Source organism: Monodon monoceros, unplaced genomic scaffold, assembly GCF_005190385.1.
Source record: "Monodon monoceros isolate NGI ecotype Baffin Bay Population unplaced genomic scaffold, NGI_Narwhal_1 Super_Scaffold_16, whole genome shotgun sequence".
Taxonomy (NCBI): domain Eukaryota; kingdom Metazoa; phylum Chordata; class Mammalia; order Artiodactyla; family Monodontidae; genus Monodon; species Monodon monoceros.
The window spans coordinates 107,627,107-107,643,351 of NW_021703772.1; the positions used below are offsets into that span (position 1 = coordinate 107,627,107).

The 16,245-nt window shown below is 43.7% G+C and overlaps 1 protein-coding gene across 5 annotated transcripts in view; it reads right to left on the bottom strand.

The window, feature by feature from the left end:
• ERCC3 (ERCC excision repair 3, TFIIH core complex helicase subunit) overlaps window positions 1-16,245 on the bottom strand; it is a 38,035-nt gene that overhangs the window by 10,874 nt on the left and 10,916 nt on the right. For all 5 annotated transcript variants that reach the window (XR_003793960.1, XR_003793959.1, XM_029225397.1 and 2 more), the window contains exons 9-10: window positions 15,375-15,559; window positions 12,159-12,361 (exon numbers count right to left, since the gene is read on the bottom strand). Coding sequence is in view for 3 of the 5 variants with exons in the window: in XM_029225397.1 (XP_029081230.1) it covers window positions 12,159-12,361; window positions 15,375-15,559 (388 nt within the window). In the remaining 2 variants the exon portion in view is untranslated. The remainder of the gene's footprint in view (window positions 1-12,158; window positions 12,362-15,374; window positions 15,560-16,245) is intronic.

The following is a 16,245-nucleotide window of genomic DNA, read 5'->3' on the forward strand; positions in this document are numbered from 1 at the left end:
CTGCCTCAGTATCTCTCACGCTAAGCTTAGTGTCTATACAAGGAGAATCCCCTAGATTTCACGAAGCTCAATGGGAGCAGCAAAGAAAACATTGCTATTTGCAAACAAAAGTTTGGAAGGAACTGTTTCCTAATCAAACAAGCATTCTCCAAGAAAGGAGAAAAGAGCCCCTTCCAGACTTTTCCCCATGGACCCTCTATAACACTAAGCACAAACATTTCTCTTGAGTTTCCAGCTCTGTGCCAAAGGGTACAACCCTATCTGACAACCTCAATGGCACCTGGCAAAGCCATTCCTCTGCTTTTCTTGTAATGATGTGGTTTTGTAGTTTCCGAAGGGTCAGCAATAACAGTGATGGTGACGATGACAATGACAAGGACGATGAGGACAGCTAGCAGGCATACAGGGCCCACCCACACCAAACATGCAGCTGGGTTCTACCCTGGGAAAAAAACATCCATGCCTGCCGATATTCCTCGGAACTGCGAAAGGTAGGTTTCATGTTCCCAATTTACACACGAGGAACTGAGGGTCAGGAGCCTAAGGAGGCTGACCCAAGTGGCTGTTCCACCACTGAGGCCACGAGCTATCCCCGGGCAGTGCCCATGGAAGGCTCAGGAAGCACGACTTTTGATACTCCACACGTGCTTCCCAACACTGTGCTACAAACTGGGTACAGGTGTACCCGAGAGAGCAGCCCCCTTGCCGGTGGGGAAGCTGGGCAGGGCCTGGGACAGCTGGATGCTTCCCTAACCACGGCAAGCCTGGCCTGTGAGAGTGTTCGGGGTACCACGCAAATCTTCTAATTTTCTGTATGCGTCATGCTGTGAAAAAGGTCGGGAAACTGCACTCTTCAGAACAGCCTGTCTCTTGATACCCAGGTTTTCAGGTGGTTCTTTTTCTCCTCGCTCGTCATCAGGAAAAACAACTCAAATAGTGGTGAGCCCTAAGTTTCTGAAGGTTCTCTCATATAGGAAATGAAACAGAAGGGTAACCATCCTTCGGAAAGAGGACCTAACATTTGTTAAACACCTACCAGATGCAGGAATCCTCTGAGGTAGGTGATGGTAACTCCATGTGACAGTGGAACAAAAGGAGGTTCAGAGAGGTAAAGAACTTTCCCTAGGTCACACAGCTAATAAGAGGAGGAGCTGGGAATCAAATCCAGTGTGTCTGACTCCAAAGTTCATGTTCTACCCACTACCTCACACTATCAAACAACCCAAAGAGTCTCTCCTGCAAAGTACTTTAGTGACACCTATTTCTTTCTCAGTAAGGTCGAAACAAACCAGAAACTCAGAGACTCCCTGCCATACACCAGTCCCAAGTTACAGAATGGAGCATAGCTCAGGATCCAAAGGACCACTGTATAGCAAGAAAATGAGACAGACAACAACACTTCATACACTTAAAGGCCAGAAATACCAAATAAAAGGAAAAAAGAAGATAATAAGTAAAAGTTGTAATTACGATTCTAGTACCCATGAGAGAGCCACAACCTGCTGCCCTTCACCATGCCAGATTGGTTCAGATTTGACAGTGCCAGGCAAATGAATGTCCCCCTTGAGGGAGGCTCCAGGAAGAGTCAGGATGGAGTACTGGAATGGGGGTGGGGATAGGAGGGAGGATGGCTCTTAAATCAGACACAGTAAATATATGCACTGTCTTGATGTCCCTCTCAAATAGACGCTAATGTGACAGTAGTAAAGGATTAAAAAAAACACAAACCCGCAAGGGCAAAGAGAACAGAAGTAATAGCAGAATAATGGAAGCAGAACTGTGGAAACTGAAAAACAGATGGATACAGGCATGGAAACTAAAGTAGTAGACCAGAGAAAGCAGAAGCCCAAGCCAGCAGGAGGGAAAAACCAATACAAAACAAGACAATTTTCTACACAGAACACAGAAGGGTTCAGGATCTAATCACCAGTTGCCTCGGAAGGTGGGTGGTAGGGTAGGATTGCAGACAGAAGGACCGACAGCATACATGCATAAGGAAAAGTGTCAGACCCCAACCCTGACAGCCAGGCATGCGTCCTCCCACCTGGCAGAGAACTGGAAGTTTACTTTCCAGATTCTGAACAGGAAGGTCTACACTTAGGGACCTCAGGCAGAGCTGAGGGCAAAGCAAGATTGAAAGTGAAAAACGACGGGGATTCCCTTTTCTCTCCCCCACCACAGGCTGGTATCTAGGAGACCAGAAGATTCTTCTCTGGAGAAACTTTCCAGCACAAGAGAAGAGACCCAGAGATACTGGAATCTGGCAATCTCTTGACAAACTAGCCAGGTCCCTGCATGATCATGCTGTGGAGAGGGCCATAGGTCGGCAAACCCACTAAGCTATACACAAAGGCCGATCAGCTTTTTAGCGACTGACCGTTAAATAAGAAACTAGAGCCAAAGACTACCAAAAATCAGAAGAAGGTCTCTAAAGATAGAGCTGAAACAATCAAAACACCTGAAGAAAAGAGAGACAGTGTAGGCAATAGAAGAAAGCTTCAAAAGCTTTAACAGCCTCAGATAAGACACTGTACTTACTCAAAAAACAAAACAGCTGGCGATATAGAACTCTTGGAAATTAACAAAAGCTTCAATAGGGTTGGAAGAAAAAGGGATAAAAAATGGGAGAAATTGGGAGTTCACTGGAAGTCCAGTGGTTGGGACTTGGCACTTTCACTGCCATGGCCCGGGTTCAATCCCAATCCCGCAAGCCGTGCAGCACAGCCAAAAAAAAGGAGAAGAAAAAAGAAAAGAAAATTGGAGAAGCTGTCCAGAAGATCTAACATCTGACCAGCAGGAATTCAAAAAAGAGAGAAAAGAAAAAACGGAGAAGATGAGTAACAAAGAAAAACAGAAAGAAATTCTTGGAATTGAAGGCCACGAGTTTCCAGACTGAGAGGGTCTACTGAGTGTCCATCACAATGAAAGAAAAAAAGATCACACTAGTCATATTGTTTTGAAATTTCCAAAAATGAAAAAACAGATTCTAAATTCCTGAGAGAAGGAACACAGGACCACCAGAACAGATCATCAGACTTGCAAGCAGCTGCATTGGAAGCCCCAAGAAAAGGGCCCTGCCTTTTGACATTCTGAGGCCCAGCCAAACTACTGATCAAGTGTGAGACTGAATAATGACATCTCCAAGCGAATTCTTAAAAACTTTTCCTCTACGTACCTTCTCTCAGAAATCTACTAAACGATACACTCCATCAAAACGAGTGACCAAGAAAGAGGACACTTGAGATTCGGCAACAGGGGCTCCAACACAGGGAAGAGGCACAAGGAATTCACAGGATCATGTCAGAGGGACAGTTAGGCAGCATCTCTAATCCTAGAGAGCAAGCAGACCAATGCAGAGTAGGAGGATAAAGTGCTGGTTGAGGCTGGTGGAGGATGAAGAACTGGAAAGGATCCACCAGGGAAAGGAAGTGAAAAGAAATCGAGAGATTACCTGATGGATCTGACCCTTTTGAGAAGGAGTTTATGATGCATGAAGAGTCTGAAAAGGACTAATTAGTAATTATATAGAAAACCAAGCGAAAGTAATAACAAGGCAATTATTAACTTCAGGAAAAACAAATGTTAACACAAAGGAAAATGTAAGCATGGTACACTATCTGCCTTGGCTTGAACAATACTTACACAGCCAAAATAATGTAACATTGAACACTAACGTAACCCCAAATACACTGGGAGGATGGAGTGGGGGGAGGAGATGGAGTAGCATAGGTAAGAGAGCTAAATCCACAACTCCCATGGTAGGAAATTAATAAGCAATTTCTACAATTAATAATCAAGAAATTACTATATAAATTATTACTTAGAAATATGAAGGTAAATAGAGAAGAGAGTTGACAGTGGCTATCTTTGGGGAAGAGAAATTGTGAGTAGGAAGACAGGTGCAAGGAACTGCTGGTTTTTGTTAAGTCTGTTACTTTGATAAAAAGTAAAATCTGGGCTTCCCTAGTGGCGCAGGGGTTGAGAGTCTGCCTGCCGATGCAGGGGACACGGGTTCGTGCCCCGGTCCGGGAAGATCCCACATGCCGCGGAGCAGCTGGGCTGGTGAGCCATGGCCGCTGAGCTTGCGCGTCCGGAGCCTGTGCTCCGCAACGGGAGAGACCACAACAGTGAGAGGCCCGCGTACCACATAAAAAAAAAAAAAAAAAAAAATGTAAAACCTTTCCTACATTAAAGAAAGGTATGGACCGAAACCTTCAAGAGCGGCGGAGGAGTAAGACATGGAGATCACCTTCCTCCCTACAGATACATGAGAAATACATCTACATGTGGAACAACTCCTACAGAACACCTACTGAACGCTGGCAGAAGACCTCAGACTTCCCCAAAGGCAAGAAACTCCTCATGTACCTGGGTAGGGCAAAAGAAAAAAGAAAAAAGAGACAAAAGGATAAGGACAGGACCTGCACCAGTAAGAGGGAGCTGTGAAGGAGGAAAAGTTTCCACTCACTAGGAAGCCCCTTCAATGATGGAGACGGGGGTGGGCGGGGTGGAAGTTTCGGAGGCACAGAGGAGAGCGTAGCAACAGGGGTGCAGAGGGCAAAGCAGAGATTCCCGCACAGAGGATCAGTGCCGACCAGCACTCACCAGCCTGAGAGGCTTGTCTGCTCACCCGCTGGGGCAGGCGGGGCTGGGGGCTGAGGCTCGGGCTTCAGAAGTCAGACCCCAGGGAGAGGACTGGGGTTGGCTGCGTGAACACAGCCTGAAGGGGGCTAGTGCACCACAGCTAGCCGGGAGGGAGTCCAGGAAAAATTCTGGAACTGCCTAAGAAGCAAGAGATCACTGTCTCGGGGTGCACAAGGAGAGGGGATTCAGAGAACCGCCTAAACAAGCTCCAGAGATGGGTGTGAGCCGCAGCTATCAGCGTGGACCCCAGAGACGGGCATGAGACGCTAAGGCTGCTGCAGCCACCAAGAAGCCTGTGTGCGAGCACAGGTCACTGTCCACACCTCCCCTCCCGGGAGCCTGTACAGCCCACCACTGCCAGGTTCCCAGGATCCAGTGACAACTTCCCAGGGAGAACGCATGGCACGCCTCAGGCTGGTGCAACATCATGTGAGCCTCTGCCGCCGCAGGCTCGCCCCACATCCGTACCCCTCCCTCCCCCCGGCCTGAGTGAGCCAGAGCCCCCGAATCAGCTGCTCCTTTAACCCCGTCCTGTCTGAGCGAAGAACAGACGCCCTCCGGCGACCTACATGCAGAGGCGGGGCCAAATCCAAAGCTGAACCCCGGGAGCTGTGCCAACAAAGAAGAGAAAGGGAAATCTCTCCCAGCAGCCTCAGATTAGATCTCCAATCAACCTATGTACCCTGCATCTCCGGAATACCTGAATAGACAACGAATCATCCCAAAATTGAGGCAGTGGACTTTGTGTGATTTTCTGTATAGCTTTGCTTTTACCACATTTCCTGGGGTTCTGTCAATTTTTTTTTTTAATAGTTTTTAGCATTTGTAACCATTGGTGGATTTGTTGTTTGGTTTGGTTGCTCTCTTCTTTCTTTCTTCCTTTTTTATTACTTTTTAACTTTTTTTTATTTTTAACAATATTTTTTATTTTTTAATAACGTCCTTTTCTTTTTTGCTTTCTTTCTTTTTTACTCCCTTTCCTTAAGAGCTGTGTGGCTGACAGGGTGTTGGTGCTCGGCCAGGTATCAGGCCTGTGCCTCTGAGATGGGAGAGCCAAGTTCAGGACACTGGACCACCAGAAACCTCCCGACTCCACGTAATATCAAACAGCGAAAGCTCTACCAGAGATTTCCATCTCAACACTAAGACCCAGCTCCACTAAACAACCAGCAAGCTACAGCGCTGGACACCCTATGCCAAACAACTAGCAAGACAGGAACACAACCCCACCCGTTAGCAGAGAGGCTGCCTAAAATCATAAGGCCACAGGCACCCCAAAACACACCACCAGACACAATCCTGCCCACCAGAAATACGAGATCCAGCCTCATCCACCAGAACACAGGCAACAGCCCCCTCCACCAGGAAGCGTACACAACCCACGGAACCAACGTTAGCCACTGGGGGCAGACACCAAAAGCAACAAGAACTACAAACCTGCAGCCTTTGAAAAGGAGACCCCAAACACAGTAAGGCAAGCAAAATGAGAAGACAAAGAAACACACAGCAGATGAAGGAGCAAGGTAAAAACCCACCAGACCAAACAAATAAAGAGGAAATAGGCAGTCTACTTGAAAAAGAATTCAGAGTAATGATAGTAAAGATGATCCAAAATCTTGGAAATAGAATGGAGAAAATACAAGAAACGTTTAAGGACTCAGAAGAACTAAAGAGCAAACAATGATGAAAAACACAATAAATGAAATTAAAAACTCTCTAGAAGGAATCAATAGCAGAATAACTGAGGCAGAAGAACGGAGAAGTGACCTGGAAGATAAATAGTGGAAATAACTACCACAGAGGAGAATAAAGAATGGAAAGAAATGCGGACAGTCTCAGAGACCTCTGGGACAACATTACACGCACCAACATTCAAATTATAGGGCGTCCCAGAAGAGGAAGACAAAAAGAAAGGGACTGAGAAAATATTTGAAGAGATTATGTTGAAAACTTCCCTAATATGGGAAAGCAAACAGTCATTCAAGTCCAGGAAGCACAGAGTCCCATAAAGGATAAATCCAAGGAGAAATATGCCAAGACACATATTAATCAAACTATCAAAAATTAAATACAAAGAAAAAATATTAAAAGCAGCAAGGGAAAAACAAAAAATAACATACAAGGGAATCCCCATAAGGTTAACAGCTGATGTTTCAGCAGAAACGCTGCAATCCAGAAGGGAGTGGCAGGACATACTTAAAGTGATGAAAGGGAAAAACCTACAACCAAGAATACTCTACACAGCAAGGATCTCATTCAGATTTGATGGAGAAATTAAAAACTTTACAGACAAGCAAAAGCTAAAAGAATTCAGCACCACCAAACCAGCTTTACAACAAATGCTAAAGGAACTTCTCTAGGCAGGAAACACAAGAGAAGGAATAGACCCACTATAACAAACCCAAAACAATTAAGAAAATGGTAATAGGAACATACATATCGATAAATGTAAATGGATTAAATGCTCCCACCAAAAGACACAGACTGGCTGAATGGATACAAAAACAAGATCCATATATGCTGTCTACAAGAGACCCACTTCAGACCTAGGGACACATACAGACTGAAAGTGAGGGGATGGAAAAAGATATTCCCTGCAAATGGAAATCAAAAGAAAGCTGGAATAGCAATTCTCATATCAGACAAAATAGACTTTAAAATAAAGACTATTACAAGAGACAAAGAAGGACACTACGTAATGATCAAGGGATCGATCCAAGAAGAAGATATAACAATTGTAAATATTTATGCACCCAACATAGGAGCACCTCAATACATAAGGCAAATACTAACAGGGGAAATTGTCAGTAAAACATTCATACTAGGGGACTTTAACACCCCACTTTCACCAATGGACAGATCATCCAAAATGAAAATAAATAAGGAAACACAAGCTTTAAATGATACATTAAACAAGATGGACTTAATTGATATTTATAGGACATTCCATCCAAAAACAACAGAATACACATTTTTCTCAAGTGCTCATGGAAAATTCTCCAGGAGAGATCATATCTTGGGTCAAAAATCAAGCCTTGGTAAATTTAAGAAAACTGAAATTGTATCAAGTATCTTTTCTGACCACAACGCTATGAGACTAGATATCAATTACAGGAAAAGATCGCAAAAAAATACAAACACATGGAGGCTAAACAATACACTACTTAATAACAAAGTGATCACTGAAGAAATCAAAGAGGAAATCAAAAAATACCTACAAACAAATGACAATGGAGCCACGACGACCCAAAACGAATGGGATGCAGCAAAAGCAGTTCTAAGAGGGAAGTTTAGTAGCAATACAATCCTACTTTAAGAAACAGGAAACATCTCGAAAAACCAACCTAACCTTGCACCTAAAGCAATTAGAGAAAGAAGAACAATAAAACCCCAAAGTTAGCAGAAGGAAAAAAAAATCATAAAGATCAGACCATAAATAAATGAAAAAGAAATGAAGGAAACGATAGCAAAGATCAAAAAACTAAAAGCTGGTTCTTCGAGAAGATAAACAAAATTGATAAACCATTAGCCAGACTCATCAAGAAAAAAAGGGAGAACACTCAAATCAATAGAATTAGAAATGAAAAAGGAGAAGTAACAACTGACACTGCAGAAATACAAAAGATCATGAGATTACTACAAGCAACTCTATGCCAATAAAATGGACAACCTGGAAGAAATGGACAAATTCTTAGAAAGGCACAACCTGCCAAGACTGAACCAGGAAGAAATAGAAAATATGAACAGACCAATCACAAGCACTGAAATTGAAACTGTGATTAAAAATCTTCCAACATACAAAAGCCCAGGACCAGATGGCTTCACAGGGGAATTCTATCAAACATTTAGAGAAGAGCTAACACCTATCCTTCTCAAACTCTTCCAAAATATAGCAGAGGGAGGAACACTCCCAAATTCATTCTACAGGGCCACCATCACCCTGATACCAAAACCAGACAAAGATGCCACAAAGAAAGAAAACTACAGGCCAATATCACTGATGAACATAGATGCAAAAATCCTCAACAAAATACTAGCAAACAGAATCCAACAACACACTAAAAGGATCATACACCATGATCAAGTGGGGTTTATCCCAGGAATGCAAGGATTCTTCAGTATCTGCAAATCAATCAATGTGATACACCGTATCAACAAACTGAAGGATAAAAACCATTTGATTATCTCAATAGATGCAGAAAAAAATTCTGACAAAATTCAACACCCATTTATGATAAAAACCCTCCAGAAAGCAGGCATATAGGGAACTTACCTCAACATAATAAAGGCCATATATGACAAACCCACAGCCAACATCCTCCTCAATGGTGAAAAACTGAAACCATTTCCTCTAAGATCAGGAGGAAGACAAGGTTGTCCACTCTCACCTCTATTATTCAACATAGTTCTGGAAGTTTTAGCCACAGAAATCAGAAAAGAAAAAGAAATAAAAGGAACCCAAGGCGGAAAAGAAGAAGTAAAGCTGTCAGGGCTTCCCTGGTGGCGCAGGGGTTGAGAGTCTGCCTGCCGACGCAGGAGACACGGGTTCGTGCCCCGGTCAAGGAGGATCCCACATGCCGTGGAGCGGCTGGGTCCGTGAGCCATGGCCGCTGAGCCTGCGCGTCCGGAGCCTGTGCTCTGCAACAGGAGAGGCCGTGACAGTGAGAGGCCCGCGTACCGCAGAGAAAAAAAAAGCTGTCACTGTTTGCAGATGACATGATAGTATACACAGAGAATCCTAAAGATGCTACCAGAAAGCTACTAGAGCTAATCAGTGAATTTGGTAAAGTAGCAGGGTACAAAATTAATGCACAGAAATCTCTGGCATTCATATACACTAATGATGAAAAATCTGTAAGAGAAATTAAGGAAACACTCCCATTTACCAGGGCAACAAAAAGAATAAAATACCTAGGAATAAACCTACCTAAGGAGACAAAAGACTTGTATGCAGAAAACTATAAGACACTGATGAAAGAAATTAAAGATGATACAAACAGACAGAGAGATATACCATGTTCTTGGTTTGGAAGAATCAACATTGTGATAATGACTATACTACCCAATACAATGCTTATCAAACTACCAATGGCATTTTTTACAGAACTAGAACAAAAAATTGCACAATTTGTATGGAAACACAAAAGACCCCAAATAGCCAAAGCAATCTTGAGAAAGAAAAACAGACCTGGAGGAATAAGACTCCCTCACTTCAGACTATACTACAAAGCTACAGTAATCAAGGCAGTATGGTACGGGCACAAAAACAGAAATTTAGATCAATGGAACAGGAGAGAAAGCCCAGAGATAAACCCAGGCACATATGGTCACCTTACCTTTGATAAAGAAGGCAAGAATATATAATGGAGAAAGTACAATCTCTTCAATAAGTGGTGCTGGGAAAACTGGACAGCTACATTTAAAAGAATGAAATTAGAACACTCCTTAACACCATATACAAAAATAAATTCACATTTAGGATTAAAGACCTAAATGTAAGGCTAGACGCTATAAAACTCTTAGAGGAAAACATAGGCAGAACACTCTATGACCTAAATCACAACAAGATCCTTTTTGACCCAACTCCTAGAGAAATGGAAATCAAAACAAAAATAAACAAATGGGACCCAATGAAACTTAAAGCTTTTGCATAGCAAAGGAAAATATAAACAAGACGAAAAGACAACCCTCAGAATGGGAGAAAATATTTGCAAATGAAGCAACTGACAAAGGATTAAGCTCCAAAATTTACAAGCAGCTCATGCAGCTCAATATCAGAAAATCAAACAACCCAATCCAAAAATGGGCAGAAGACCTAAATAGACATTTCTCCAAAGAAGATATACAGATTGCCAACAAACACATGAAAGGATGCTCAACATCACTAATCATTAGAGAAATGCAAATCAAAACCACAATGGGGTATCATCTCACACCAGTCAGAATGGCCATCATCAAAAACTCTACAAACAACAAATGCTGGAGAGGGTGTGGAGAAAAGGGAACCCTCTTGCACTATTGATGGGAATGTAAATTGATACAGCCACTATGGAGAACATTATGGAGGTTCCTTAAAAAACTAAAAATAGAACTACCATACCGCCCAGCAATCCCACTACTGGGCATATACCCTAAGAAAAACATAAGTCAAAAAGAGTCACGCATCACGATGTTCATTGCAGCTCTACTTACAATAGCCAGGACATGGAAGCAACCTAAGTGTCCATCGACAGATGAATGGATAAAGAAGATGTGGCACATATATACAATGGAATATTACTCAGCCATAAAAAGAAACGAAATTGAGTTATTTGTAGTGAGGTGGATGGACCTAGAATCTGTCATACAGAGTGAAGTAAGTCAGAAAGAAGAAAACAAATACCATATGCTAACACATATATATGTTATCTAAAAAAAATGGTTCTGAACAACCTAGGGCGAGGACAGGAATAAAGACGCAGAAATAGAGAATGGACTGAGGACACGAAGAGGGGAAGGGTAAGCTGGGACGAAGTGACAGCTCATCATGGACATATATACACTACCAAATGTAAAATAGCTAGCTAGTGGGAAGCTGCTGCATAGCACAGGGAGATCAGCTCAGTGCTTTGTGACCACCTAGAGGGGTGGGATAGGGAGGGTGGGAGGGAGACACAAGAGGGAGGGGATATGGGGATATATGTATATGTATATCTGATTCACTTTTTTATACAGCAGAAACTAACACACCATTGTAAAGGAATTATACTCCAATAAAAATGCTTAAAAAAAAAGGTATGATTTTAGAAATTTCAGCAATTTAATCCTCCTATGTCTCAGTTTTCTCATCTGTAAAATGAGAATCGTACAATGACCTCATGTGGTGATTAAATCACAGTTTGTGAAGAGAAACTGTTCTGTACCCACCCTTCCCTCTGCATCCCTACCCATCACATAACGAATGAAGGCTTATCTTCTCAGGGGACCTTGCCTTCTGCTCCACTCACAGCACCTGAAGCCCTGCATCACTGTGCACAGAAGCACAGGCCTCTTCCTTCTTTCTTGGCAGGAAATCTTCAACAGCCAGGTTTTAAACACAATATCTGGGTGGGGCTGTAGGCTAAGGAGGACCCTGGTCGGTGTTTCCTAAGAAGTTCTTTCTAGATGCTGGGCCAAACCTTGCCTTCCTGGCCCCTGACCAAATACCGTGTGATCTCATCTCTGGGCAGAGTACCCACTGAGCCTGAAACTGCAGATGCCAAGCCGTGCCCACCTTTGGAGCCCAGCTCCACATCATCACAACTCTAGCCCCCGCTCCCTCAGCTCAGAGTGACCAGGCCCCCACTCCCATGCACTCTAACCAATGACTCTGACCACCTGCCCTTTTGTCTCACCTGGTCCCTGGGACCACAGAACTAGACCTTTGGATACTAAGAAGTTCCTGAGATCTTCGAGAAGAAAACAGGCACTTTCTATACTGTCACATGGGGAAGTTGAACTGGCTTTGGAGGCTACTCTAACTTTCCAATTCTTACTTGTTCAGTCGAATGGCATATTCCTTCAGAGCAAACACGTTGTCAGCAAAAACAATAATCTTGTCATTCCTCCTTTCATGAAACTTGATCAGAAACTGGCAAGCTCTGAATTTGTTGGGGTTCATGGTGTACAGCAAGATTCGTTTCTTGGTTTTGATTGCCACATACTCCCGGTAAAACTCAGGAGACATCGGGCACCAAACCTGTGATACAATAAGAATCAGGGGTCAGTATGCAAGTTTAAGCATCATACAACTGGGAACTTCAGCAAATTAGCTTTAAAACAAATCAAGACACAACCAATGGTATGTGAATTATATCTCAGTAATATTGTAAACACACACACACACACACACACACACGCACACACACACACACACACACCACAAAACAAAACCTAATACCCAGTGTTGAACCAGGATACTCTCACATGTTAATGACAGAGATTTTAAAATGCATCAATATCCAGGGAATTATTCTCACACCAGCTCCAAGTGAAGAAAATCAGATTCCCAGCCAGTGGTGTAAACAATCCCTCCCATTTAGATCACACCTCCACACACTGCACTGTTACAGAGAACTGCACACACACTTGCCAGCTCTGTCTGTTGGGTTAGCCTAGCGATGACATCCCAGGAGTAATGAACACACCAGCACCCAGATCTTGGCTTTTAAATTACATTCTCTGCTAAAAGGGCTCCATGGTGAAATGGCTGATTCCAGGGCCAGGACAGGGAAAGTACCAGACGAGCCGGAAATATCTTACTGTGCCAGAAAGCAAGGAAGTGCTCAAAGTCTGATGGGAACATGTCAAATGGTCAGAGAAACTAGCTTGAATGTAGTCCCACTGGTCACAACTGAGACAATTTGAGCATCTAAATAAGAATGACAGTAACATTCCTGAGGGCCTCCTCTCTGCTAAGCCCTGTGCTTGGCTGTTGACAAACTAAAGGAAGCTCGGGCAAGTACACTGAAGTGCCATGACTAAAGGTCTCAAGGCTGTGTACAGACCCTCCAGGAGCTTTGCACTGGAACAAGCCATAGCCTACACTGGCAGACTGAGCTTTTGGTTGCGACCAGCGCCACTCCTGTGTGACTGCCACAGACCACTTCTTCATGCTGCCACCACTGCAGAATTAGCTGACACGGTTATGTGTCAAACTCTGTGCTGAGCTCAAATCTAAGTTTTGCTGTCGTTACCTTTTCTGATTCTCTCTGGGACATATCCTATTATGACCCCTTTAGAATTTCTAGTTCTTCATAACCAAAGCAATTCTTTTTTCACAGTAAAATCTTTAAAATCATGCATTTCCCAGAATACGAAACACAAGTGGCCAATGAACATACGAAAAGATACTCAACGTCATCAGTAAACAGGAAAACACAAGTTAAGACCATAAAAAGATACCATTTCACACTTAATTAGGTCTGTAAAAATTAAAAGAAGACATTCCCATATTAGGTGCTGGAGATGTGGAGCTAGCTCACTCACCCTGGACGAGAGTGTTAACTGGTGCAACCACTTTGGGAAACAGAGTTTTCCACATGACTAGTGAAGTGAGCATCCGGAAAGCCCTTGACCCAGGCAATGCTACTTCTAGGTGCACCTGCCACAGCAGTGGCCTTCAAACTTGGACCAGTTTATGTCATAAACTAAACATTCCCACACACAAACACAGTCTTAGGAAACAATATATACCTTTAATACATATTATGCATTCTGGTAGATTCTATTCTATCCTGATCATGACGCACCGAAGTGATGTCACCATCTACTACGTGGTCACAGTCCACAGTGTGAACACTGCTTTAGAAAACGTCTGACACAGGAAACAGGTACAAAAAATACATGCAGCAATACTGTCATAACAACAAAAAAACAGCTCCAAATTCAGAGACAGTGTCCGCCTAGGGTTGGGACTAGAAGCAGGGCCTTGCTAATGGGCACAAGGGAACTTTTGGGGATGGGGGAGATGCTCTAAAACTGGATTGGGGGCATAGCTGCACAACTCTTTACGTTTACTTAAATCACACTATTTTCTTACAACAGATGAATGTTATGGAACATAAACTAGACCTCGACAAGGCTGTGAAAAAAAACAACTTAGCAACCCAAACACCTGTCGACGTTAGAAAAGATTTTATTTTTACTTCTGTGTAATATTCCATTAGCTATCAAATTGTGGTATATCTGTCCAATGGAATACTACAGAGGAATTAAAACTAATAAACTACAGCTACATGTATCATTAAAAAAATAATGCATTATGCAAAGAAAAAAATACTAAGCAAAAGACAGAAGTCATACAAGAACACATATAACCTGATTCTATTTGCATATACATAAAGATTTTTTAAAAGGCAAAGCTAAACAATGAATGTTTTGGGAATTATACATAGGAAGTAAAATAATAAAGAAAAGCAAGATGACAAACCTAAGCTCCAAGACAGCGGTTACCCTGGCAGGGGGAGGGGAGATGCAACTAGAGATGAACAGGCGCCTCAAAAGTTCTGACAATGCTGTGTAAGGTGGGTGCTGATTACGAAGATGTAACCAAAGGGTAAGGAAGCTTCTCGACAGAGCAAGTCCACCTGCACAGCTTCCTCACACTCACCTTCACCCGAGAGGCCCACGTCTGCCCTCTGAGGACACAGCCCACCCTACTCTAGCCACTGAGTGACAGTCATTTTAAGGTGCCAGAAAGGATTTCTGTTGCTGTTCCTTCTGAGAAGACTTACCTTTCTTTGAACATGTATTTTAAACACATACCTGTGCAGGTATTCATCACAGAATATAGGGAAAATGGGTCCTTAGAAATAAAATAATCAAGGTCACATGTGCCTTCTGGGGGCATCAAAACCAACAGGCTTTGGTACTGGGGGTAGCCTGTGGGTTGCCCACGCAGGACCAGCAAGAATCCCTCCGGGGTGAGGGTGGGCAGGAGTACCCTGAGGTGCTCACTCCCAAAGAGGATGAAACGCCAAGCCAGCCTGGATTAGCCTCCTGACCTGACCACTTCCTGTGTGCCCGTGGACAAGTGATTCTGCTTCACACATCTGTGAAATCGCAGGAGACTGCCCACCCCACGGGGGGCTGAGGGTACTGCACGAGGCAGCAGCACTTTTGCTCAGGTCCTGACCTGTGTACCTGCCCACGAGGAATCGACCTGATCCATTTCCCTCCCCCAGGGACCGTGCCAGGAAGGGGACAGCTACCTCAGCGCACTGGACTTTGGCGATGTAGCCGTTGTTCTGCAGCTCCATCCAGTTGGCTTCATAGAGCTTGGGCCCAATCAGAAAATTTAAGTCGACAATTTTGTCATCTTCCCGGACGAGGGTTGCGGTCAAGCCCAGTTTGCAGTGGGCCTGCACAATGGTGAGCACCCGTCGGAACATCTTGGCTGGGGAAACAATCGGCGCATTCACGCTGTCACTTTTTTAAACGCTCAAAGTACCAAAGACAGCCTCGACCTAATACTGGCCCGGGACACTGCACGGCTGACCCCCGGGCTTCTGGATCACAGGAACCTGGCTCTAGACAAGAATGATTAGGTGCGAATGCTTAATCTCCACTTTTAGACCTGTCCAAAAGAAGGGTGAAAAGAAGAACAAGAGAGGGAGATGGCCTGGAGGAAGCCCTAAGCTAGGGAACCCCAGCACTCCCCTCACAACAGCTCGGCTATCAAGAGCACAAACGGCAATCTGAAACATGACCTACACTTAAAATGCCACTGAGCTCTGAATCATGCAAGGAATTGGTTCACCCTGAGGCCTGTACCTCAGTTACCGGGAAGATGGTGGGGTATCTGGAGGACCAGAGGAATGAAAGGAGCTCCGCTTCCCACCACCCTCCCAGAAACCGGGAAGAAACAAGGGAGAGATGAAACCCCAGGCACCTCTCCCACCTTAGGAAACATCCCTCTCTACACTCTTCCAATTACATTCATTCTGGTCAACCAGCAACGTCCTTTGCCTTCCTTTCGCTTGAATGTTATCATTCTTTCTGAGGTATCAAATTAAATTAAATAAACACTAAAAGGGTACAAGATATTCATTTTTAAAAACTCAATTTATAGGTTTCCACAGG